Source organism: Chiloscyllium punctatum, chromosome 1 (genome assembly GCF_047496795.1).
Source record: "Chiloscyllium punctatum isolate Juve2018m chromosome 1, sChiPun1.3, whole genome shotgun sequence".
In the NCBI taxonomy this organism is placed as follows: domain Eukaryota; kingdom Metazoa; phylum Chordata; class Chondrichthyes; order Orectolobiformes; family Hemiscylliidae; genus Chiloscyllium; species Chiloscyllium punctatum.
The window spans coordinates 94,694,637-94,720,100 of NC_092739.1; the positions used below are offsets into that span (position 1 = coordinate 94,694,637).

A 25,464-nucleotide genomic window follows, 5' to 3' on the forward strand; every position below is an offset into this window, starting at 1 on the left:
AAAATAAACACAAGCTAATCAGGGCTTCTGAAGAGATTGTTGCAGGCGAAATGTGTGTGCTTTCAATCTTAACACATTATACCAGACAGTAAACAATTATTATCATCATATTGCAGTTTCAGTTGTCTCTTGGAGTAAGCAGATGTTTGGAACCATTGTGTATTCAAACAAAACAAGCGTGTTATCAGATACTTGGAAACTAATGCAGAACCAGCTTTGAAACCTTCACTGGGTATTTTACTGGAACCTCCTGCTCTAGCAGCATGTTCCGTCCATCACTGAAGCTGTTGTGTAGGCCTGTGACTTGTTTTTTAGTTCTAATCCTTCCCTTTGGAAGGCAGTACATCAAATAGTTGTGACCATGTGCTGTAGTTGCAGATTGGCTTGGATTAATGTGAAAGAATGCAGCAATTCAATATACTTGTTACTGAATTAAAATGATGTACAGTCATTAACCAATAAGCGTAGCACTTGTCAAAAGTACTTAGCTGCATATTTTGCAAACATTAAATATGTTTTTTTTTCAAAAACAGTTTCAAATATTGTCTTACTCTGCGCATCTAATGGAAGGATATGTATCTCCTGCATTTGAGAGTTGCATGGTTATACCAGAAAGCTGTTTAGCAGTGTTTGAAACTGCATGATGATATCCTGTTGAGTTATTGACATCCCCATAGTCACAGAGGATCACAGAGAGACAGATGACCAATGCTGAGTTTAGGCTATGGGGGTCACCACACTTCAGGCAAGGGACAAAGTTGGGAAGGTCGAACTTTCATGGTGACTTCAGCCATTGTGGGAAATGAACCCTCAACGTTGGTGCCACTCTGTGTCAGAGACCAGCCATCTAGCCAACTGAGCTAATACACAGTGATTAAGGATTTCAGAAACACCAATAGAGCTTAAATTTCTCAATAGTCTCCCTATTTTAGTGACTAAACCATAAACAATTGACCCCCATTGTATCTCTCCATTAATTTGTTTTTCTGTAAAACAGATTGCATTTTTTACAGCCACCTTTACCACAATAAAAAAAAATCTCAAGGCACTTTGCAGCAGCATTATTTCACGATCCACACTGATTCTTGTGAAGTTATTAAGGACAGGTGACCAAATCCTTGGTTGAAAAGTAGGTTTTTGGAGTGTCTCAAAGAAGAAGATAGAGCTGGAGAGACTTAGGGAGCTTAAGGTCTTGGTATCTGAAGACATGGCTGCCGTTTGTGGAGTCAGGGATACCTAGCCTAAATGTGGAGGCATGCAGCTATTTCAGAATGGTATAGGGCTCAGGGAGATTTTGGTAATGAGAAGGGGCCAATGACATGGAGAAATAGGAAAACAAGTGTTGTTTGACTGGGTGCAAGTAGTGGTCAGTGAGCACAATCGTGATAGATGAGTGGACGTGTGTTGGAAGTTAGGATGCCAGTTAATTGTAGGCTGCAGAGTTTGAGTTTTTCGAGGATAGAACAGTACGTCCAGCCAAGTGTGTATTGGAATAATGGAGTCCAGAGGTAATAAAGTCAAATCTGAGCATGTCAGTCACAGATGGAGTGAGGCAGGAACAGAGTCAATGATGCTAAAGAGCTTTAAAAAAAGTCTTGTTTCTTTGATAAACATTTCTCAGCCTATGGGTGAAACGTTCCATTTCTTTGCTTGTTCCTAACTTCCTCATTTTTTTTTCTTCTCTCCCCTGGTATTTCAACCCTTCACCACAGTGAGCAATTTGCCGAAATCAACATTTCCCCTGCCTGATTTCCTGGTACAGCAGCAGAACTGAGTAGAAATTGCCTCATAGTTGAAATCTATTTATGGTGGTCTAATGGTAAAAGCAGGTTCAACTGGGTAAATTATGGCCTCTTCTTATTCCTTATGAACTCATTATTTGAAGAAAAAATATTATGTATAAATGTTTACAGGTTAACTTTGAAGGTATAGGAAGGGAAAGTAATATTCGACATGGTTCGGTGCACTATCTACAGTGGCTTAGTCTAAAGATTGCATGGAAGTAAGCATCTTGAAGCTCACTTTTATTATTCACAGCAAAATAAAATGTGAAATAAAGAGGATATTAATTAAACCATTTATTTAAGACAAATTCCATAACACTTCATCACAATATAGCTTTTGGTAACAATTTTTAAAATTTGTCATGATAGTTGTGTCTGTCATTTGTGTGATGTGATAGGCAGATTTTTACAAGTCTGTACTCTGCAACTACTACACTTAAATCAGATTGATGTGAAAAATGATCAATAGATCATCGAAGGAAGCCTCAGCAGAAAATAGACTTGAGAGGGAAAAGAGGTGTGTGTGCCAGAGCGGTTTGCAGACCTCACATTTCATTTGCTGCAGAGATCAGTTAATGCATCTGTCAAAGTCTTAGTGCAGTCTCTCATGAGAAAAAACATAAGAATCGCAGAAGAGTCACATTGCACAAGAAAGCCATTTGTTCTATCATGCCTACACTGACTCATCAAATGAGCAAAGGAAATTAGAGCAGGAGTAGGGATAGACCATTCAGCGCCTCAAGCTTGTCCTATTATTTAATAAGATCATACCTGAGGTTTAACTTCTTTTCCACTTTCTTGCTCTACCACTTTCTTGCTCTCCACCCAAACCCTTTCATTACCTTAAAGTCCAAACATCTATCAATTTCACTTTTGAATATACTGAATTTCCAGTATATAAAGTAATTTCCAAATACTCGCAACTAAATAATTGCTTGATTTAAGTATCAAACTTAAACATTGTGAAAAATGGACATTGGGAATGCAACAGGGATAGGCTATCGACATGGCCCTTTCCTCGTTGAAAAAGTTGGAAAATGTGGACATATTTATTTTGCTTACAAATAACAGGGCCTCTGTGAATGTTTGTAAAATTTAGCATGCACAAATCAATCATGTTGTGCATCTGATTGATTATCTTAAATGGTTCTTAAAGATGTGGGAAGAAGAATTTTTTTCCTAATTTCAGCTGAAAATGACCGACCCCCATACCCAGAAACTGTGGCCTCTAGTTCTGCATCTTCCAGCCAGGAGTTACTACCTCTCAACATTTACCCTATCTTCCCTCTCAGATCGCTATCAGTAGGGCCTTGATACTATTTCCAGAAGAGCAAAAGCCATCGGCCTGGCATTCTGAGCAATGTTGTATGTAAAGCAACACATGAAATCAGTATTTCTGGTCAGTATCACATTTCAATTTTTAGGTGCTTGCTGATGTGTTTCCCACATTACAACATCTGGAAGTTACTTTATTGGCTTTTGACTGTAAATCATATTGGGATATCCTGAGGTTATGAAAGATGCTATATAAATGCATGTTCTTCCTTTAGTTGAAGTATCGGGCTGGTTTGAAAGCTGAAGTTTACCCATAGGCCTAAAGTCCATGAATGTCTGACTTGGTGAGCCATGCCTAAAAATAATGAAATGCCTGAGAAAAATTAAATAATGGGAGATCAAGAAGCAATATATTGAGAAACAAGTGAAGAGGAAAGATATGAATTTGGAATAAAAGGAGAGAGAGAACAGAAGTGAGAAAGAGGACAAGCCATCCATTTCTTAAAAACCTTTTAAAGCACTAGATTCATTATCAGAGGGGTAGAAACAGTTAAATGAAAATGAACCTTTGAGGAGATTTGTAATGGCACATAAACTGATAATAGAGAGAACCACTGTTTTAGCTGACAGCTGGCCTGACATGCACAATGCAGGAGTTCATTCGTAAGGGACAGCTCAGAGAATCTCTGGGTACAAGGTTGAAGTGCTTTTGAAGACTAGGATGTGGTGAGGGAAGAAGAATTTTCTTATGGTGAAATTGTTCCATGTCATTAGTGAACCTCACAAAGCAGAGACATTTTTGAATGAACTATCATATTGGTGAGGGGAAGGGGACAAGAGAGAAAAATTGATCTAAATGGACAATTTACAATGATGGTAGGGGTAAGAAGAGAGACAAATGATCTATTGAGTGGGGGAATGTAGAAGAGTTGCTGTGCTGAGTTATCTCCAGATCTGTTGCAGGCAATGGGGGGGAATAACTGCAGTCTGAAGCTTTATGACTCCATGATGTCAAGAGGCATAAACATCAAACTCAAAGTGAACCACACCCTGGGAGATATGTACGTATATATATTCTTGCAAGGTGTATTTTTATTTCACTTACATTACACATTTGGAATTGACATACACTCATCAAGAAATATGCATAAAAATTTCTCTCTCTTATTTTAAAATTTGTTTAGCAGTTTATTGAACTGCAGCCCATGCTGATTACTGTCGCTCAGTGTTTGCTAATGTAAGGTATCTCTTGTTAGTGAAGCTGGAAAGTAGGTGTTTGTTTTTACTGTATCGTGGATACTGTATTTCATTTAGTCTGAAGCCACGTCACTCGCCAGCAGACCTTTCAGCTTGCAGTCCTCTTAAGCAGTGGACAAACAGACCAGCGGATTTATTTTGATTTCACTTTAAATTTAATAAAGTCAATTCTCAACCCCATCCTCTCTAAAACAAAATTGCTTTATTTAAAATATCTGAATAACAGTACATATCCACTAAACTTCAATTCAAATATTGTAAAAAGTTTACGTTTGTGTTTACAAAGAAGTCTTTAATGCTGAGATGTTTCTAATAGTAACTTGCCATTTAAAGCAATGAAGGTCAAATTACTGGGCAATTTTATTGCGTTTTACCTAATTATTTTATGACGCATTTAAAAGGTACCTGTTACCAAAATAAACTCCCACTTTGAGCCACTGTTACGCATGAAAGCACTGAATAATGACAGGAATTTAGTGGTGAACCAGCATGAGGATTGTGTGGTTCTAAAAAGAAGTCTTAAATAACAGTGTCAAATTCAATAATGTACTTAATTTCCCTTTGGACATACAGTTTTGATATTGTGATGGATATAGTCTATGTTATAGTGCCTTACGCTGTTGTCCCCAGATCAAAAATCAGCAGTCCTGCCATATCCAGTTGTGAATGGTAGTAATCAATTAAAAACTAACGGAAGAGTGAGGTGGCACAAAGATCTCCTTCCAGAATACAGGCAGAGGCTAGGATGTCAGTTTGGAGCACAAGTTTTAATGATTTGCAACTATCTTCAGTCATAAGTTGCTGAGTGGATGATCCGGCTTTACCTTCTGCTAGGATCCTTAGAATTAAAAATATCATCCAGTTCAACTCACTCCAAGTGAGTTTTGCATCTTGGATGCTGCAAATACTTCATATCTTGACAGTATTCTAACTGTAGTGCTGAAGATACTCCAGAACTAGACGTGTTCTTAGCCAAGTTATTCCATGATGGCATTAGCATTGATCTGTCAATGTAGAAAATTGCACAAGTATGTGCTGTCTGCAAAAAAAAGCTAAATTAAAATTGACTAATTACCACCCATTGTCTTTCTCAATTATCAGCAAAGTGATGAGCATTATCATCAACAGTACTGCCAAGCAGCTCTTATCCAGCTGAACTTACTGACCAGTGGTCAATTTAGATTCCTTCAGAGTCACCTAGACCTCATTACGGCTTTGGCCCAGTCATGGGCATAAGTATTGAATGACAGAGATGAGGTAAGACTGACTGCCCTTGCTGTAAGGCCATATTTGATTGAATTAGGCAGCCCCAGCAAAACTGAAGTCTGTGAGAATCAGGGAAATATTCTCCATTGGTTGGAGTCATAGCTGCCACAAAGGAAAATGATGGCTATTTGAGTCAGACATCTCAGCCTCAGGACATCTTCGCAGGAATTCCTCAGGATAGTGTCATAGGCCCAACCAACTTCACCTGTTTCATCGGTGACCTTCCCTCCATCGTAAGGTCAACTGAGGATACTCATTGATGATTATAAAGTGTTCAGTACCATTCAATCTCCTCAGGTAACGAAGCATTCAATGGTCACATACAGCACAGTACGTGAGGGTGGCCTGGTGGCTTAGTGGTTAGCACTGCTGCCTCACAGCACCAGGGACTAGCGTTTGATTCCAGCCTCGGGTGTCTATCTGTGTGAAGTTCGCACATTCTCCATGTGTCTGTGTGGGTTTCCTCCCACAATCCAAAGATGTACAGGTTAGGTGAATTGACCATGCTAAATTGCCCATAGTGTTCAGGGATGTGTAGGGTAGATGCATTAGTCAGGGATAAATGTAGCGTAATATGGAAGAGGAATAGGTTTGGGTGGGATACTGTTCGGAGGGTTAGTGGGGACTTGTTGGAGCTGTTTCCACAGTGTAGGAGGATCCTATGAACAAGATTTGTGTCATATTTGCCTTCTTTAGCACGTACCATTGCATTGTACCCTTCTGAGTTTGTCTGGTGTTTGACCAGTTGTTGTCCTGAGTTCAATAATCTTTGACCTTTCACAAACCATTCAGGCTATTGGAACTGGCTGCTAACATACATGCAAGAACAAAAACAGAAATTGCTGGAAAAACTCAGCATGTCTGCTAGCATCTGTGGAGAGAAAGTAGAGTTAGCACTACAGGTCCAGTGAGCCTTCTTCAGATTTAATTTAATTTAATTTAACAGGAATGATGCATTTCATTCCTGATGAAGGGCTTATGCCCCGTAAACATCAATTCTCCTGCTCCTTAGATGCTGCCAGACCTGCTGTGCTTTTCCTGTACCACACTCTTGACTATCAATTAAGTGGTATCAGTTTTGTGTTACCACACAAGATGGGGTTTATCACCTTTCTGTCAGAACAAAGCTCAGTTAGTCATTGAGCTACAGCTACCTGAGAGGTGGGGAATGCATTTTTTAAATGTGCTCATGGGACTTGGGTATCGCTGGCAAGTATTACCCATCTCTAGTTGTCCTTCAGAAGGTGGTGGTGAGCTATCTTCTTGAACAGTTTCAGTTACCTATGTTGTGGATGGAACACCCTTCGGGAGGGAATTCCAAGGATTAAATTCAGTGACACTGAAGCAATGGCAATATATTTCTAAGTTGAAATGGTGAGTGATTTGGAGGAGAATGTGCAAGTGGGGGTGTTCTCATGTATCTGCTGCTCTTGTCCTTCTAGATTGAAGTGGTCATGGGTTTGGAAGGTGCTGTCTAAGGATTTTTGGTGAATTTCTGCACTGCATTTTGTAGATAGTAGCATGCTGCTGATTGTTGTTGTTGGAGGAAGTGGATGCTTGTGGTTGTGGTGCCAATTAAGCAGCCTGCTCTGTGCTGAATGGTGTCAAACTTCCAAAATGTTGTAGAAGCTGCACCCATCCAGACAAGTGGAGAGTATTCCATCTCACGTCCTGACTTGTGCCTTGTAGATGGTGACAGGCCTTAAGGAGTCGGGAGGTAAGTTATTTGCTGCAGTATTCCTAGCCTCTGACCTTCTCTTGGAGCCACTGTTTATATATGGTGAGTCGAGTTGTGTTTCTGGTCCATGGTAACCCCCAGGATGTTGATCATTGAGGATTCAGTGATGGTAACATTAAGTGTCAAGGGCTGGTGGTTAGATTGTCTCTTGGTGGAGATGATCATTGCCCGGCATTTGTTTGAGTGAATGTTATTTGCCACTTGTCAGCCCAATGTCAAAAGGAAAATGGGAAATGCAAACCGAACCAGGCTAATTGGCATCTCAGACCTGCTCTACCATTCAACTGCGTCATGCCTCAGCCCCATTTTCCATCACAATCCACATATCCACTCTATGACCTTAATGTCTAGAAATCTATCAATCTCTGTCTTGAACATTGTCAGAAACTGATGCTCCACAGGACCTCGAGTGCTTTTGCCAATACTTTGTAAGGTTATGAGGAGGTCTTTTCATTAAAAAGGTTATGGTAAACACCCATGTCTCTGATGATAGAGCGAGGTCATGTGCTATGGACCATTAGGCGAATGACTACCTTGGGATCTGTGGTGAGGGATTTGGGAACTTTGTCGAGTTTCTCCTGGAAATTACTTCTGAAATGTTTTCTGTGAATTTGACGTTCTTCTTTCTCCAGTAGTCCTGGCAGCAATCAATTGGGGCTGCTTTCCACAAGTATGTCAGATTTATCTGTTTTGACCTTATGTGAGGACCAGAATATGAAAACTCCTGACAAATTAAATTCTTGACACCTTTCACTCAATAACCTTGTTTGGAGCAAGCAGATGCTACAATTCAAAAGTTCCAAAAAACACCAAAGAACTGTGGGTCCTGGAAATCCGAAACAAAATCAGAAATTACTGGGATAAAAAAGCTAAGCAAATCAGGCAGCATCTGTGGAAAGCAGAGTGAATATTTCAGGTCCAGTCATACTTCCTCAGTTCACAGGTGCTGTCAGACCTGCTGAGATTTCTAGTAATTTCTGATTTTAGTTCTTGGATTCTTAGCCTTTAGGCTAGGACTCAGCAAATCTGCTTATACTCAACTTTTTAAAAATTCGTTCATGGGATGTGGGCATCTCTGGCTGGGTCAGTATTTATTGCCCATCCCTAATTGCCTAGGCAGCAGTTATGAGTCAACCACATTGCTGTGGGCCTGGGGTCACATGTAGGCCAGACCAGGTAAGGATAGACATTTCCTTTCCTAAAGAACATTAGTGAACCAGATGGCGTTTTCCGACAATTGCCGATGCATTCGTGGTCATCATTAGACTCTTAATTCCAGATGTTTATTGAATTAAATTCCATCATCTGCCGTTGCAGGATTCGAACCCAGACCTCCGGGGCCTCACTTGGGTCTCTGGATTAACAGTCCAGCAATTATACTACGCCTGCCTTGTCAATAAGAGTGAGTGAAACTAGGAGGTTACAGGATGCATAGCCCATTCTTAGTTCCAAATGTTCATAATACAGTCTGATAATACAGTTATATTGTAAATCTTGTGTTGTTGCAAAACACTGTGTTTTAGAGTAACGCAAGATGCACTGTAGCTGCAGCACTGCCAAGTTAAATATAAATTGAAGTTTAAATTAAAACAACTTTTTTATTAAAAATTGCATTTCCTGGTATGGGAACTACTGCTCCAGAGACACTTCTAAGTAATTTTTAGTTTGGCAATGTGAAAATTTTCTTGCACATACCTTCTGCCCAGGCAGATTATTTCTTCCAATTCGACATAATGTAAGAAAACCAGATCAAATAGAAGTCTACTGATTCAATGTTCAGAAAATGATCATCTGACCGAAGCCTAAATTATTTTAGAAAGTAATTTCATAGAAAGCTGATATCTTCTTCCCCACCCCCGACACCACTCATTGGAGCATTTCCAGGTCCTGATCCTCTGTGGAGATCTATGCCAGGATTTCGGTTCAGCCTGGCTCTTGCTTGTACAGTGTACTAGCGCTTTTGGTTGTGGTTCAAAGAAAGAGGCAGACTTTGTTAAATGTGTGATGCCACATAAGAGTTCACTAACTGAATGAAGTGCTAGGGAGATGAAAATGATTAGATTTTCATGAAATGATGTGACAGTTTAGATGTCATAAGCTGAGCAAAACCAGGAAACCTTCTTCCTTCGTCTTTTATTCGAGCTGAAATGTATATTCTATGAGTGACTTTAAGGAGGACTTACTGGCTCGTCTATATGGCTTTATCCATCCAGCTGTGTAATACTGGTGTGGTTAGAAAAAAAAATTGAGATCGTCATGGAGAGATTTTCATGGGCAGTGGGAAACTGACTCAACTACCTGGCTCAGGATAAAGGCTTTTACTATTTTCTGGAAAATATTCTGCAGACTGTATAAGTGTGTTCATTTATGGTTTTAATAATACTAGTAGACTAAAAGGTGGACAAAGACAGAATTCTTCATTCATCATGTTGCATTTCTGACTGACGGCTCTCCAACTGTGTGTACCCTCTCCTCGAGAAGAAGATCACCAAACTATTGTGGCTGCTTTGGTTTGACGATAAGAAAGATATTTTTCAGAGGTTTTTTTTGTTGAGAAAACATTATGAAGGACAACTCATGTGTGAGCTCTGGTCATTCGAACATGGCTTTGTGTGGCATGGTGGACCCTTACAATATCACTGCTAGCCCTGTAAAAAGTTCAAAAGCTGAACTCCCATTCATCTGTCTATTCGCAGAAGAGGCCTACCAAAAACTTGCAACAGAGACCCTGGAGGAGCTTGACTGGTGCCTGGACCAGCTGGAGACCCTACAGACCAGGAATTCTGTCAGTGAGATGGCCTCCAACAAGGTAGGATTGTGTTGCTATGGGTTATCAAATAGTTTATCTGTTTTGAAAACCTCCGAGACAGCGAGAAAATAAGGTCTGTTGTGATTTAACATTGAGCTTCATAAATAAAGTTTTGTGCATGCACACTGGCTAACCGATAAAAGTTTGTGCAATGGCAGTGACCAAAATGTGCCCGATCTAGGGAGCAAAGATGTCTGCATACAGTATATCTTGTGCAATCCTACACGGTCATACCCTGCAAACATTAAAAGAACCCCTCTCATCAAGAATCGATCCACGTAGTAAGTCAGGACTCAATTTGGTGGCCCACTCCCCATACCAACCGTCTAAGATCAAATGTTTCTGTGTTCTGTCTATTGCATAGGAATCAACCTGAAACATATTAGTGTATCTGCAGCAAAATACTGCATGTTTCCAGGTAAGAATACAGACACAAAACAGGTACAGTTTTTTTTATATGAATGCAGGCCTTGTTTACCCTCTGTCATTCAAATAAAAAGAATGTGTTTTTGGTTAGTAATTTCAACAATCGTATCACCAGCCTGTTGCAAATGAATTGTTTGAATTGCTGTTGATCATTTTTGTGTCTGTTTTCCTGAGACAAATTTACAATTTCAGCAAGCTAGTCTCATAAATTGAATCATAAATGGATTGTATTCTGTGACGTACCAAGAATTAATGCAAATATAGTTGATTGTCTAACACTGCAATAAAGATCACAGCACAGTTATTTTTGAGTTAGTGTTACGTATAAAGCTCATTTCAGCATACAAGAGTTGTCCAGCCTGATTTTTTTTTGGAAATTGTATCTGTTTAGGTTACTTATAGGTTGTAACATAAAGTTATCTAATTTTCTGTCGAAAACAATGGCATATTGTCAAGGTAGTTGGCCACCTCTCGAGTAACGTAGCAGTGTTGAGGGACATCAACATCACAATAAAAGGCCAAAATGTGATTTTGTCAAATTAAACAGAAAAATGGTATTAGGAGATGATGTACATTTCCATTATTCTTGTTTTTCTGCAAGCTGCGTTTATATTTAATGGAACTGAATTGTTGTATAAAGTAGTAAAAATCATTTCTTACAGTCTAAGGCATGACAATAATAAGATACATTTCAATATCAGTCCTTCATGATTAATCAATTCATCTCTGTGATCTGTCAGAACTCAGGGTTTACTTTGAGGATCTGCAAACTTGTTTCTGACCTTCAAGTTATACTTTTCATTTATTCTACATTATAAAAAATAATTGAGATATTGCATTTAACTAGTGCCTTTCAAGATCACTTTGTTGCTCAAAATGCTACGCACGAGTTAATGAGTGTAGATACTGTTGTAAGAAACAAAGCATTGAAGAAAAATTGCAAACACAGCAATGTGATAAAGACTAGATAACCCTTTTTTTAAGGAATGTTGATTGAGAGATAAATATCGGCAAGATACCAGGGATAACCGAATAACGCCAAAAACATAAGAAATACTCAGCAGAGCAGGTATCTTCTATGGGTTGAAATCAGGTTCATGTTTCAGGTGGATGATCCTTCATCAGAATTATTTTAACACTAACTGAAGTGTTTAATTTGTTTCTCTCTAGAAATACTGCCTAACTTCCTAAGCGTTTCCAGCATTTTGTTTTGTGTTTATTTCTGACTTCCAACAACTGCAATGTTTTGCTCTGTACCTTCCTCAAAATAGTGCTGTGGAATAATTTACATTTCTCTGAAAGAACAGATATCTCTGTCCAATATCTCACCCATACGCCAGAGCATTTGATGGTGCAGTATTCCCTTAGTACTTAGTCCCTGGAGTGTTAGCCTTGGCTATTTTTATAGTCGGGTCCCTGGAATTCAACTTCAACCCACAGTCTTCTGCTTCAGATGCAAAGAGTGTTAGCATGCAAGGCCCATGAATTATAGCAAACAGTAGTCTGCTATGATTGTATTATGTTAGATCCAAGCATGTAATTTGAGTTATTAGGAGAGGCTGGAACATTTTTTTTTCCTAGAGCGCAAGAGCTTGAGGGGTGACCTTATAGAGCTTTATAAAATCATGAGGCATAGATAAGGTGACTAGCAAAGATTTTTTCCCTATGATAGGAAAGTTCAAAACCAGAGAGTATAGATTTAAAAGCACCCGAGATGCAACTTTTTCATGCAGAGGGTGCTGTGAGTATGGAATGAACTGCCGTAGGAGGTGCAGTTAGAGTTACACGAATAGGAAAGGTTGAGAGGGATATGGGCCAAATACAGGCAAATGGGACTAGTTTAGTTTGGGAAGCCTGATTGGCATGGACATGTTGGACCGAAGAGTCTGTTTCCGTGCTGTTATGTCTCTCTGTCTCTAGATCAGGAATAAGCGTAGGCCTCTCAGCTATTGATCACATCAGATCACATCTGATTGGATTGTGCTCTCAAATGTTCTTTCCCATCTGTCGCCAATACCATTTACTCCCCTATCAGTCAAGAATCAGTACAATTCAGTCTTAAACATATTCAGTGATCATGCTATGTGCTACTTTTGTCAAATCTAGCATGGTGGCTGAATTTTTAAGTAATGTTTTCAACTCAAATCATAAGTGACAAATAAGCGTGGTTATACTTAAGCGTGGTGATCCTGTGCTTTCACTGTAAGTGACTTCAGCTTTCACCTGTTCTTCAAATGTAGGTTAGACTGAAAAAAAACAACTGAAAGAACTGAAGATGCTGTAAGTCAGAAACAAAAACAAAAATTGCTGGATAAGCTCAGCAGGTCCGGCAGCATCTGTGGAGAGAAATCAGAGTTAATGATTTGGGTCAGGTGACCCTCAGATTAAACTGCCCTCTTTACCACAATATACATAAGTTTTAAGTTTCTTTGAACATAGTGATGGCAATTTTTTCCTCAGCAAGATATTTGGTGGAAAGACAAAAGTAAATAAGATTAATTTTGTGTTTATATCTGAAGTTATGCTGAACATTAGCTGAATTAGTTCAAAGCCTTCCCGAATTGTGAAGTATCAAAGAACAAATGTCTTGCTTCTACTATCCAAGCTGTGTGACAGGCTGTTCTTTCTGTAATCACAGATAATCCCATCAGACTCATGTGCTTTACGTATCATTAAATTGCCATTTTACCCTCCCTTATATTTCAAGAAAAGGTTAAACCATAAATAAAGTGCTGAAAATAATAGATAGAATGGTACATGAAGCAACTCCACTTAACTCCACATAAATACATTATCATTAAGTATGATATTAGCAATAAAGTATGTCATCCATATCTCTTCATTAACTTTGTTCTTCCTGGCTTATGAAATGCTTTGAAGAAATTGTTGACCAAAATGGCACAATCACAGTGCATGTAATTTCTTTTTCATGTTGGAGCATTACTAGCTCAGTAGGGGGATGGGAACCTGTGATATTGTTCCAATACGCGGGAGGATGAGAGTAGGGATGACATGGACAGGATTTCACCGTCATAGAAGTGTGCTGGCAGACAGCTAGCTGGTTTGAAGTGTGTCTACTTCAACACCAGGAGTATTCGGAACAAGGTAGGTGAGCTTGCAGCATGGATAGGTACCTGGGACTTTGATGTCGTGGCCATTTTGGAAACATGGATAGAGCAGGGCCAGGAAAGTATGTTGTAGGTTCCAGGGTTTAGATCTTTCATTAAGATCAGGGATTAGATAGGGTGGACAGTGAGAGTCTTCTTTGTAGGATGATGACCTCGGCTTGTACGAGGGGGCATAGCTGCAAATTGAGGGGTGATAGATTTCAGACAGATGTCAGAGGCAGGTTCTTTACTCAGAGAGTGGTAAGGGCATGGAATGCCCTGTCTGCCAATGTAGTCAACTCAGCCATATTAGGGGCATTTCAACAGTCCTTGGACAAGCATATGGACAATAATAGCATAGGGGGATGGGATTAGATTAATTCACAGGTCAGTGCAACATTGAGGGCCGAAGGGCCTGTTCTGCGCTGTATTGTTCTATGTTCTATTACACAAGAGGTTTCATTTTGTACAAAGTATAAGCAGGAAGTCCCAAGGACAATCTTTTCTTTCCTCCCCAAGTGCTGCATGGAGTTAAAGCTTGGCATCACAGTGTGAGTAAAAGCATTAAATATCAAATCTGACCTTGCAATGTAAAATAAAAACCATGACAAAATGTAAAAAGGGAGGGTTTTTTTTCCTTCTGCCCATTCCCATTCAAATGTTCCTTAAAACCTACCTATTTGACCAAGCTTTTGATAGCCTGCTCAATATGTCTTTGTGTGACTTGGTGTCAAATATTGTTGATGAGGTTGCTCTGAAGCATTTGGGACATTTAATACATTAAAGCATTATGTAAATGTAAGTTGATTTTTTTTGTAGATTTAATGTTAATCCAATGCAGCATGCCATGTATCTAATGCAATAATTGACATTTTGCTGAAATTGTTAGTCTTTTTGGTTGTATGAAAGTCCCATTAGTGTCTTTCTCCACTGTTTATAAAAAAAAGTGATAATGGCATTGACATTGTGCCTTTCACTTACTTAAGATATCCTTAACTGACAAGTTGGATATGTAATTACTAGTGTAATTTAGGGGAAAAAAGCAGCCAATTAATTCACAGCAAGGTTCATCAAATGACAGAGAGATAACTTACCAAATAATGTGTCATTAGAGGGTTAGATGTTGATTAAAGCTCCAGGACCATTAGTGTACCTTTTTGAGCAGCCTCGTAATCTGCTAGGTTTATTCTAGGAGATATTTGGGAATCAGTTAAAGGCCTCCAAAAGATGGCATCTTCAGTTATGCAGCAGAATGTCAGCCTCAGTTACAGATACTGGAATGAGGCTTAAATATGTAGCTTTCTATTCTGTGGCGACAGTGATGCCACCGATATTCAAATGAACAGAGTCTCTTCCAAAGAATAACATTCAACGGTAAACTTTAGTGAATATGATAGCTGAGATTGGCAGCAATAGGTATGTGTGAGAGTTCTTGTTTGCAGAGTTTATTGATTCAATCCAGGAGTGACACGAACATGTAATATAAGACCACATTTCCACCTGAGCAGTACAAAAAGCAACATTTTTTTTTTACAGAAGGCATTCTTCATTCTGGAATCAGTTAATATCCCACTATTATTCTAGTTTGTTCCATTGTGAGAATTTGGATGGAATTATTAATCAAAAGTTAGCATTAAGAATGAATGTCATTAGGCGGCACGGTGGCACAGTGGTTAGCACTGCTGCCTCACAGCGCCAGAGACCCGGGCGACTGACTGTGTGGAGTTTGCACGTTCTCCCCGTGTCTGCGTGGGTTTCCTCCGGGTGCTCCGGTTTCCTCCCACAGTCCAAAAGATGTGCAGGTCAGGTGAATTGGCCATGCTAAATTACCCGTAGTGTTAGGTAAGGGGTGGATGTAGATGTAGGGGTATGGGTGGGTTACGCTTCGGCGGGGCGGTGTGGACTTGTTGGGCCGAAGGGCCTGTTTCCACACTGTAAGTAATCTAATCTAATCTAATCTAAAAAAAAAGCTAAGTGAATTTGGAAGTTGGAATTTGCAGCACTTGTACATTTTAAAACACCAGAGGGATTTTTTTTTTAAATAACAAATTAAAATATATAAAAGTAAAATACTGAGAATGCTGGAAATTTGAAATGCAAACAGAAAATGCTGCAAATACTCAGGTCTTGCAGCATCTGTGGAGGTAAGAGGAGAATTAATGACTCATTCAGGTTTGTGATGTTTCATGAAAACTGGTAAAAGTTGGAAACGCAATAGTTTGAACAGGTAAAAGGGAGGAAGATGGAGAGATCAAAAGGGAAGGCCTATGTTGGACTAGAAAACAAGAGAGATTAAAAATGAGAAGCTTAAATAATGCAAGGCCAAAGAGAGTGGTAACAGGCCATGTAAAATAACATCAGGTCGGTTTCAAGAAGGTGTACATAACAGAATCCTGAATAGCTGCCATCCAAAAGCAAATTAAAAGAAATACAAGAGGAGTGATAGAAAATAACAAAGAAAAATGCAACAAAATAGAGGTAGAGATTATAATGTAAAATTGTCGAACTCAGTATTAAATCAAGTAGGCTGCAAAGTTCCTAGTTGAAAGATTAGGTGTTATTCTTGAGTTTACATTGGAGCGCTTTAGAAGGTCAATGACAGAAAGGTGAAGAGGGTGAACAAAGTTGAGAATTAAAGTGACAGATGACCAAACTCTCTGTCACACATGCAAACTGAATGAAGTTATTCCATAAAGAATCTGCATTTGACTGTGTCATTATCTAATCTGACCTCACTAATATTCATCTCCCATTCTATCACCTGCTGGATAAAAACTAGACACCAAAAATTCCTGACGTGGCAGTCAGAGCAGTTTCCTGGTGACCCCAGCTTGCTGATTGCACCTCTGGATTTCTATCTCAGACAACCAGCACTAATATCTCCAGTCACTTTTCATTGGTAGTGATTGCAAGCATCCCACATCTGTGGTCCTTAGCGTCCAACACATACAGCAAGTGAGGACTGCAGATGCTGGAGATCAGAGTTGAAAAGTGTGGCACTGGAAAAACTCAGCAGGTCAGGCAGCATCCAAGGAGCAGGAGAGTCCATTCCTGATGAGAGGCTTATGCCCAAAGTGTCGATTCTTCTGCCCCTTGGATGGGTGGCACAGTGGCTCAGTGGTTAGCACTGCTGCCTCACAGCACCAGGGATGTGGGTTCGATTCCAGCCTCGGGCGACTGTCTGTGTGGAGTTTGCACATTCTCCCCGTGTCTGCGTGGGTTTTTTCCAGGTGCACTGGTTTCCTCCCACAGTCCAAAGATGTGCAGGTTAGGCGAATTGGCCATGCTAAATTGTCCATGGTGTTCAGGGATGTGTAGGTTAGGTGCATTAGTCAGGAGTAAACGTAGAGTAATAGGGTAGGGGAATGGGTCTGGGTGGGTTACTCTTCAGAGGGTCGGTGTGGACTGGTTAGGCCGAATGGCCTATTTCCACACCGTAGGGATTCTATGATTCTGTACATCAGTGTGCACTTTGGAGCGAGCAATGGGAGGAATTCACTGGCACAAAAGTAATATTTATCAGAAACACTGGTCTGGGAGGTTGTATTGTTTGAACAGTGTGATGGGGACTAAGAAACTAGATGCTTGGAAGCGATTGAAATGAAATTGACCCTGAGTAATGGTATGGGTAAGCATGCAGCAACAAGCAGAAAATTGGAAACTGACCTGAGGTCGGTTTACTGTAGCATTTCAAATAATCATTAGTTGTTTGTTTAATTCAAATTTTGAAGAATTACATAATCTTACCTTCAAGGAATATTGCACATCTTCAGCAATGACCTCTTTTCTTTGAAAAGTATATGAAGGTTTTTTTTGCACAGGTAACACCAAAAAATTAAGATGTTCCAACAGTGGTTAACAGTAGTTTGTTTCATCATAATTGTTAAGGGATTTATTTATAAATTAAGGACCCATAAAGACTGTTTTGTATTTTTAATCAAAACAAATAATGAAGAAGCCAAGCACATAAAACAAGAAACATGAAGTAGAGTCATAGAGATATACAGTACGGAAACAGACCCTTCGGTCCAACTCATCCATGCTGAACAGATATCCCAACCCAATCTAGTCCCACCAGCCAGCAACTGGCCCATATCCCTCCAAACCCTTCCAATTCGTATACCCATCCAGGTGCCTCTTAAATGTTGCAATTGTACCAGCCTCCACCACTTCCTCTGGCAGCTCATTCCATACACGTACCAGCCTCTGTGTGAAAAAGTTGCCCCTTAGGTCTCTTTTATATCTTTCCCCTCTCACTCTAAACCTACGGCCTCTAGTTTTGGACTCCCCCACCCTAGGGAAGAGACTTTGTTTATTTATCCTATCCATGCCTCTCATGATTTTATAAACCTCTATAAGGTCACTCCTCACCTTCCGACGCTTCAGGGGAAACGGCCCCAGTCTGTTCAGCCTCTCCCTATAGCTCAAATCCTCCAACCCTGGCAACATCCTTGTAAATCTTTTCTGAACCCTTTCAAGTTTCACAACATCTTTCCGATAGGAAGGAGACCAGAATTGCATGCAATATTCCAATAGTGGGCTAATCAATGTCCTGTACAGCTGCAACATGATCTCCCATTTCCCGTAGTCAGTTCTCTGATCGGTAAAGGAGAGCATACCAAATGCCTTCTTCAGTATCCTATCCACCTGCAACTCCACTTTGAAGGAGCTATGAACCTGTACTCCAAGGTCTCTTTGTTCAGCAACACTCCCTAGGACCTTACCATTAAGTGTATAAGTCCTGCCAAGATTTGCTTTCCCAAAATGCAGCACCTTACATTTATCTAAATTAAACTCCATCTGCCACTTCTCAGCCCATTGGCCCATTTGGTCAAGATTTTGTTGTAATCTGAGGTAACCTCCTTCGCTGTCCACTACACCACCAATTTTGGTGGCATCTGCAAACCTACCAACTGTACCTCCTTATGCTCCCATCAGAAAAAGCAGAACAAAAAAAAAAGACAGATATCGAAAATGCCCATCATAGTACACTTCAGATTCACACCGGGGAGTTGTGTACATATTGATAAGTTCAAAAAATATTACTGTTGCTCCCTTTTAATTATTTTGGGTTACAAGTCTAAATGAATGAAAACCACTAAACAAACAGATAACATTTACTAAAATGACTCACAACCACTTAAGTCAAAAAGTGTGGTGCTGGAAAATCACAGCCAGCCAGGCAACATCCGAGGAGCAGGAGAATCAACGTTTCAAGCAGAAGCTCTTCATCAGGAATGTGGGGGGGCGGGGGTACCCAAGGGGGCTGAGAGATAAATGGAAGGGGATGGGACTGGGGGGAAGGTAGCTGGGTGCAATAGGTAGATGAAGGTGAGGGTGAAGGTGATAGGTCAGAGTGGAGGGTGGAATGGATAGGTGGAAAGGAGGATGGACAGGTCAGGAAGGCTGTGACAAATTGGAGGGCTGGATCTGGGATAAGGTGAGGGGAGGGGAGATAAGGAAACTGTTGGCATCAACATTGATCCCATGTGGTTTGAGGGAAGCAAGACGGAGGATGAGGTGCTCTTCCTCCAGGTGTCAGGTGGCTAGAACTTGGCGGTTGAGGAGGCCCAGAGGTTGCATGTCCTTGATGGAGTGGGAGGGGTGGTGGAAGAATCTAGGTCAACCACTTAAGGCCCACCTGCCTTAGACTCTCACAGAACTACCTCACTTAACTGACTAACTTTCTCACTCTCTCTCTCTCTCGCTCTTTCCTCATCCTCCCAAATCTTCTACACTCGACTCCTTCCAGCCCCCTCTCCCTCCCATCTACACCCAGCAATGTAGAAAAGCAGTTAGGGTTTCTTGTGATTCGTTGGACGTCCTGATAAAGAGTGCTGCCCACTATATGCCTCTTTGTAGAGACAAACAAGAGCATTCGCATGAACAAAGTGGGCCACAAACCATTTATAGATTGACTCTGCGTTGTTTGTACCAAGATGCCCAAATTAAAATCTCAGTCTTTGTAATCTTACTACATTGTAACCAAATTTATTAAATTAATTCCTGTCAATACGTATGTAATTTATTTCATAAGTAGACACACTGCCTTCTTCATATTGTTCAGGGGAGAGGCTGTTGGAATTGCTAGCTCATTGCTTGCCCATTCCAAATTATCCTTACGAAGGTAGAGTTGAGCTGCCATGTAGGCAGGCGTATCCACAGTATTGTTAAGGAATTTCAGGATTTTGATGCAGTGACAGTGAAGAAGTGATGATTCAGATCCATTAAGAATATTGTTTGATGTGGAAGGGAGCCTGCCGTTGGTGACATTCCTGTGCATTTGCTGCTGTTGCCTATTTTGGCAATAGAGGTCACCGTTTTGGAAGATACTGCTGAAGGAATTGTGGTGAATTCATACATACATCTTGTAGATGGTGTATACTGCTGCTACAGTGCACCGTGGTGAAAGGAGGGACTGTATATGGTGATAAATGTGCTGCCAATCAAGTGGAGAGCTTTGAGCTGGATGGTGTCAAGCCTCCTGAGTAATGTTGGAGCTGCAACCATCCAGGCAGGTGGGGAGCATTCTATCACACTCCCGACTCATGCCTTATAGATGGTGTACAAGCTCTAGGGAGTCAGGAGGTGAGGTACTCACTGTAGTATTTTTAGCCTCTAACCTGCTCTTGTGGCCATTGTGTTTATGTGATGAATCCAGTTGAATTTCTGCTCAATGGTAACCCCAAGGATGTTGATTGTGGAAGATTCAGTGATGGTGTTACTATTGAATATTATAGTGAGATGGTCATAATCTCTTTGTCAAAGATAGTTATTGTGTGGCTCTTATGTGGTTTGAATTTTACTTCTCACCTTTGAGCTAAAACCTGGACGTGGCCTGCATTAGAATCTGAGAAGTTGTTATTGGTGCTGATCATTCTCCAATCATTGCCAATGTCCCCACTTTGATCTTATGATGAAAGAAAAAAGATTTTAAAATTCCTCAAATGTTTAAAACATGGTGATGGTCATGGGGTGGTTTCAAATTTGAATTAAGTTTAAAGTATGGAACAAGTTTTTAAAGCTATGCAGAAAATAAGGACAGATGAGTGATCACTACAAAATAATCCCCTTGGTAGATTGAATGATTGAATCGACAAGCCAGTCCAGAAACAATTCTCTGGTCTGGTTGCAATCCCAATTTCGGCCTCAATTCTGAATCAGGAACCAGGGAGTGGCCACAGCAGGATGTTAGTCATGAACTAATTAGAGACCTTTTCTGGGAGCCCAACATAATAAAAGAAAGCAGATGGATTGTAGAATTGGGTCATTCACTAGGAGCCCCCTCAATGATATCCAGTGGAAAGTTCCACCAGGAGGGGTAAGCTCTGCTGAGATAACAAGAGACAGTAGGTGTGCCCCCCCCCCCCCCCCCCCGCCTACAGTGGCAGTCTCTGCAGGACTGGGAAAAATGGAAAACAATGCAGGCTCCCAGCTTTCCTCAGCATGTCACACACCTATTTGTTAGCAGGGTATTCATCTGGAACTGATCCAATGTTGATGGAAATCTTCAACCGATGTTTTGGACTTCTTAGCAAAAATGTAATCTAGTGACTAAATGTATGCTGCAGTCAGCACAGCAGTTAAATCAGCATTCAGCTTTGAGAAACCTTTATAAAAGCTAAGTTCAAAGTGACTTTTTTCAACTGAAGGGTGGAGTGGGTTAGGGAGCAGCATTGTAGAGCAACCCTCCTTGCTCTACAATGAGGCTGCTGCACAACTGAGAAATCTGACTAGCGTCCAAGCCATTGAATTTACTCCTACAGCAACCCCCTGGGGCTCCCACTGCTCACAAGAACCAGTGAGACATGAAAAGACTGGCTGGTCACCTTACCAAGGTTCTGTGCAGATTTAATTAGTCTATTCACTGTATTGGGATACCAATTGAGTGGATGGAATTGATTGTACACTGTTTCTGGCATGATCCAATTTCTAGGCCTGAGATAAAAGATAATAGATAACTATTGTTCAGAATTCATCTCTCAGGTTACCAGGATGAACATCTTTCTTCACATTTTTAATGTCACTTTGTATCAATTATAAAGTGAGAGGTCTGGAATGATATCAGCAGTGAAACTGACAAGGAGACGTGGACATAAGACATGAAACACACATGTACAGCAATGATGTATTATTTATTTTAAAAATTATACTAAAAAAATCTCCTTGGTAGATTGAATACACAAGGTAGTCCTGAACAATTCTCTGCTCCCAGTTGCAATCCCAGTTTCAGTCTCAATTCGGAATCAGGAACCAGGGAGTGGCCTGTACATAATTTCTTGACTTCTGGTGTTGTGCTAAGTTGACGTGCAATCCCCTCCTCACTGTTAAATTAAATTCCAAGTGTAATCACTAGAAGATCTCCACAGCTTAGTCTTTAATGGATTGTTGTGAAATAACACCAATGAATGCAGATAGCTTTAAAATTATTGCTTTAAATGATTTTGCAAACAGTGCTGTCAAACCTCCTCTGCGTGAGGTGCAATGACAAGCAGGACAGTGCTTGAAAGTGTGGATTACTGTGGGCAGAATTGCCTGGGAAACAGTGTCTGTTGGTGAGTGAGAAACTTGCAACAATTCCACATGGAGAGGTATTGCCTCAGAACAGCAATAGAGATGCTCGTGGCAAAGGCTTTTCTATTCAGACTAACATAAAGTTATCAATCATTCTATGTTGAACAAGGAGTCTCTGGCAACAATGCTATTTTAGCAAAACAGTGTGATTGTTCTAACAGATAATGCATACTGTACACAACAGAATATCAGCACAGTCAAAGATTCATTCTGAAAACCATTCAGTTTGCAATTGTTTCATAACACATTCTAAAATAAATCTCATTATAGAACATAGAACATAGAACATTACAGCGCAGTACAGGCCCTTCAGCCCTCGATGTTGCGCCGATCAAAGCCCACCTAACCTACACTAACCCACTATCCTCCATATACCTATCCAATGCCCGCTTAAATACCCATAAAGAGGGAGAGTCCACTACTGCTACTGGCAGGGCATTCCATGAACTTACGACTCGCTGAGTGAAGAACCTACCCCTAACATCAGTCCTATATCTACCCCCCCTTAATTTAAAGCTATGCCCCCTTTGAATTATGTTCAAATTCAGCAAGACTGAGCACTAACTATAGAAATTAAGAGTTATTAAATGATTCATTACAGCAGATGCATAAACATAAATCATCTCAGTGAACAAAATGATGTGCCTCCTGTTTTATTGTAGGTGCTGCCTGAATATAATATGTCATAGAATCACTGCAGTGTGGAAAAAGGCCATTGGGCACACTTCATCTGCACCAGCCCTCCAAAGGACATCTGACCCAGATCAGGCTCCCACACTGTCCCTGTAGTCCCACATTTCTCTTGGCTAACCCACCTAGCCTGCACATCCCTGGTCACTACAGACAATTTAGCATGGCCAATCCATTTAACATGCGCATCTCTAGACTGTGGGAGGAAAATAGAGCACCTGTAGGAAACCCACGCAGACTGAGGAGAACTTGTAAGGACCCAAGACTGGGATCAAATCTGGATTCCCAGCGCTGTGAGGCAGCATTGCTAACCATTGAGCCACCTTGCCACCCTGGAAATTGTTAATTTACAATCTGTGAATAGTCTAATGGTTTTTTTAAAGGAATTTTTTTGGCCTCATAACTGATTAATCTTTCAATTCTTAATCCATTATGTGAAGTTAAGCAGAGAAGGAATGAATTATACTGGATGTTAAATAGAGAGCAAAAATTTACTGGGGCTTCAGGATTCTTGGACAAATGGAGGCCTCACTGGCAGAGACAGGCAGCCAGTAGAGAGGTTGTAGCACCTTGGAGAGCTAAGTTAGAAGCAAATGTTCAGATTGAACATGTAGGGGAGTCCCGTTTGTTCAAAGGGAAAGCCTCAAAGTGCAATGGAGCCTCTATCCCTGGACAAATGCTGGAGGGCTACCACCATGAAGCTGGTGAACTGTTCATATTGTTCCTATTTGAGGCCTTAATGGATTAAATTGGCTGCCCACGTCCAATAAACAAACGGCTGATCCCCCTGCCAGCATATCGCTGCCAAATGTTCCTGGAGTTGGGAATGGGTAGGGGAAGTGCTGTAACACATTTCTGCACTACTTTCCTGACTCCAGCTCCTCTTGGCCTGTCATCTCTGGGCCAGCAAAATCCTGTGTGAAGGTACCTAATGTTGTTTCTCAATATGACGCATTTTCAAACAAGGGTTAGCACTCTGTGTCCTGAAATGTTAGCAGTGTGTGCATCAACGGTGATGAAATGTACCTGGAGTTTTCTCCATGAGCACAACCTAGAAGTTAGAACTGAGTTCTCTTCCAAAAAAGCCTTCATTTTGCCAATGTCATTACAGCAAAATATCATCTCAATACTCACTAAAATACTCATTACTTGGGCATAATTCTGCATAGCTAATCATGGCTTGAGGCAACATTGGAGCCAAATATATGTCCAACTTGATTGTTAAAATACAAGTTTTATCCATCAGCCACATAGATCAGGCAAGAATCTGAAATTGGGAAGCTTTTTATTTGTTTTAGATTAGATTCCCTACAGTGTGGAAACAGGCCCTTCGGCCCAACAAGTCCACACCGACCTGCCGAAGCGCAACCCACCCAGGCCCATTCCCCTTACATTTACCCCTTCACCTAATACTATGTGCAATTTAGCATGGCCAATTCACCTAACCTGCACATTTTTGGATTGTGGGAGGAAACCGGAGCATCCGGAGGAAACCCACGCAGACACGGGGAGAACGTGCAAACTCCACACAGAGAGTCGACTGAGGTGGGTATTGAACGCGGGTCTCTGGCGCTGTGAGGCGACAGTGCTACTCATCGTGCCACCGTGCCATAAAAATGCATTGAAAGAAACAGAATATATTGAGCGGGCCAAGCTAAGAAATATGTCCTGAAAAACATTTAGAGATTGCAATTGATAGATCAAAACTATTTTGGCTTCCTGTTGTGTATAAAAATCTGGTTGCAACGTTGAGAGGCACATAAATAAGCATAAAGTGAGGGAGATGATATTTGAGAGTCAGAGCTGAGGCTTGATCTGTGAGCAGCAATTTGTTTGAAATTTTAGTGGATTATACTTGAACCTTGGGACATTTATGATGTTGAAAGTGAAATAAGGATGCAGGCTATTGCTGAGTCTAATTCGCATATAGTCAAAATTCTGCAATCCAGCCACAGAATGAGTTTGAGCTCAGTTGTTGTTGTGTTTAAGTGCAATTGTGGAGGAAATCCTATGCCTACGTCTTTGTGTGTGCACTGACAGATGGCAAGGCAATTTTTTGAGAAGTGAAAACTACAGAAAGGAGCATAGTATGCATATGTTTCTGCATATCATTAAAATAGTATAAAAGATGACATGGGCAGATCATTTCCGTTCAGCACCTGCCATATCAAATATCATCACAACATTGTTCGTGGTAATTCAAAAACAAGGAACCACATGCATTGCAGGCAAGGATTTACCAGCAAGTGGTTCCATGTTATTCAAATTTCTCACTGACCCAAATGTACCTCATTCCTGAAGAAGGGCTTGTGTCTGAAACGTTGATTCTCCTGCCCCTTAGATACTGCCTGGCCTGCTGTGTTTTTCTAGCGCCACACCCACAACTCTGATCTTCAGCATCTGCAGTCGTCACTTTCTCCAAACATACCTAAAGTAAGGTATGAAAAGTCTTATGTTTTAATTCAATATAAACATGCACAAAGTAGGTAGCAAACAACAATGGATATTACAGCTCCACTGCTCTAAACCACACCCCAA

The 25,464-nt window shown here is 40.6% G+C and overlaps 1 protein-coding gene across 1 annotated transcript in view; it reads left to right on the plus strand.

Moving 5' to 3' along the window:
• Positions 1-25,464, plus strand: part of pde4d (phosphodiesterase 4D, cAMP-specific) — a 1,329,084-nt gene that overhangs the window by 1,236,131 nt on the left and 67,489 nt on the right. Inside the window, exon 10 of the mRNA XM_072571159.1 lies at positions 10,017-10,129. Coding sequence (XP_072427260.1) covers positions 10,017-10,129 — 113 coding nt within the window. The remainder of the gene's footprint in view (positions 1-10,016; positions 10,130-25,464) is intronic.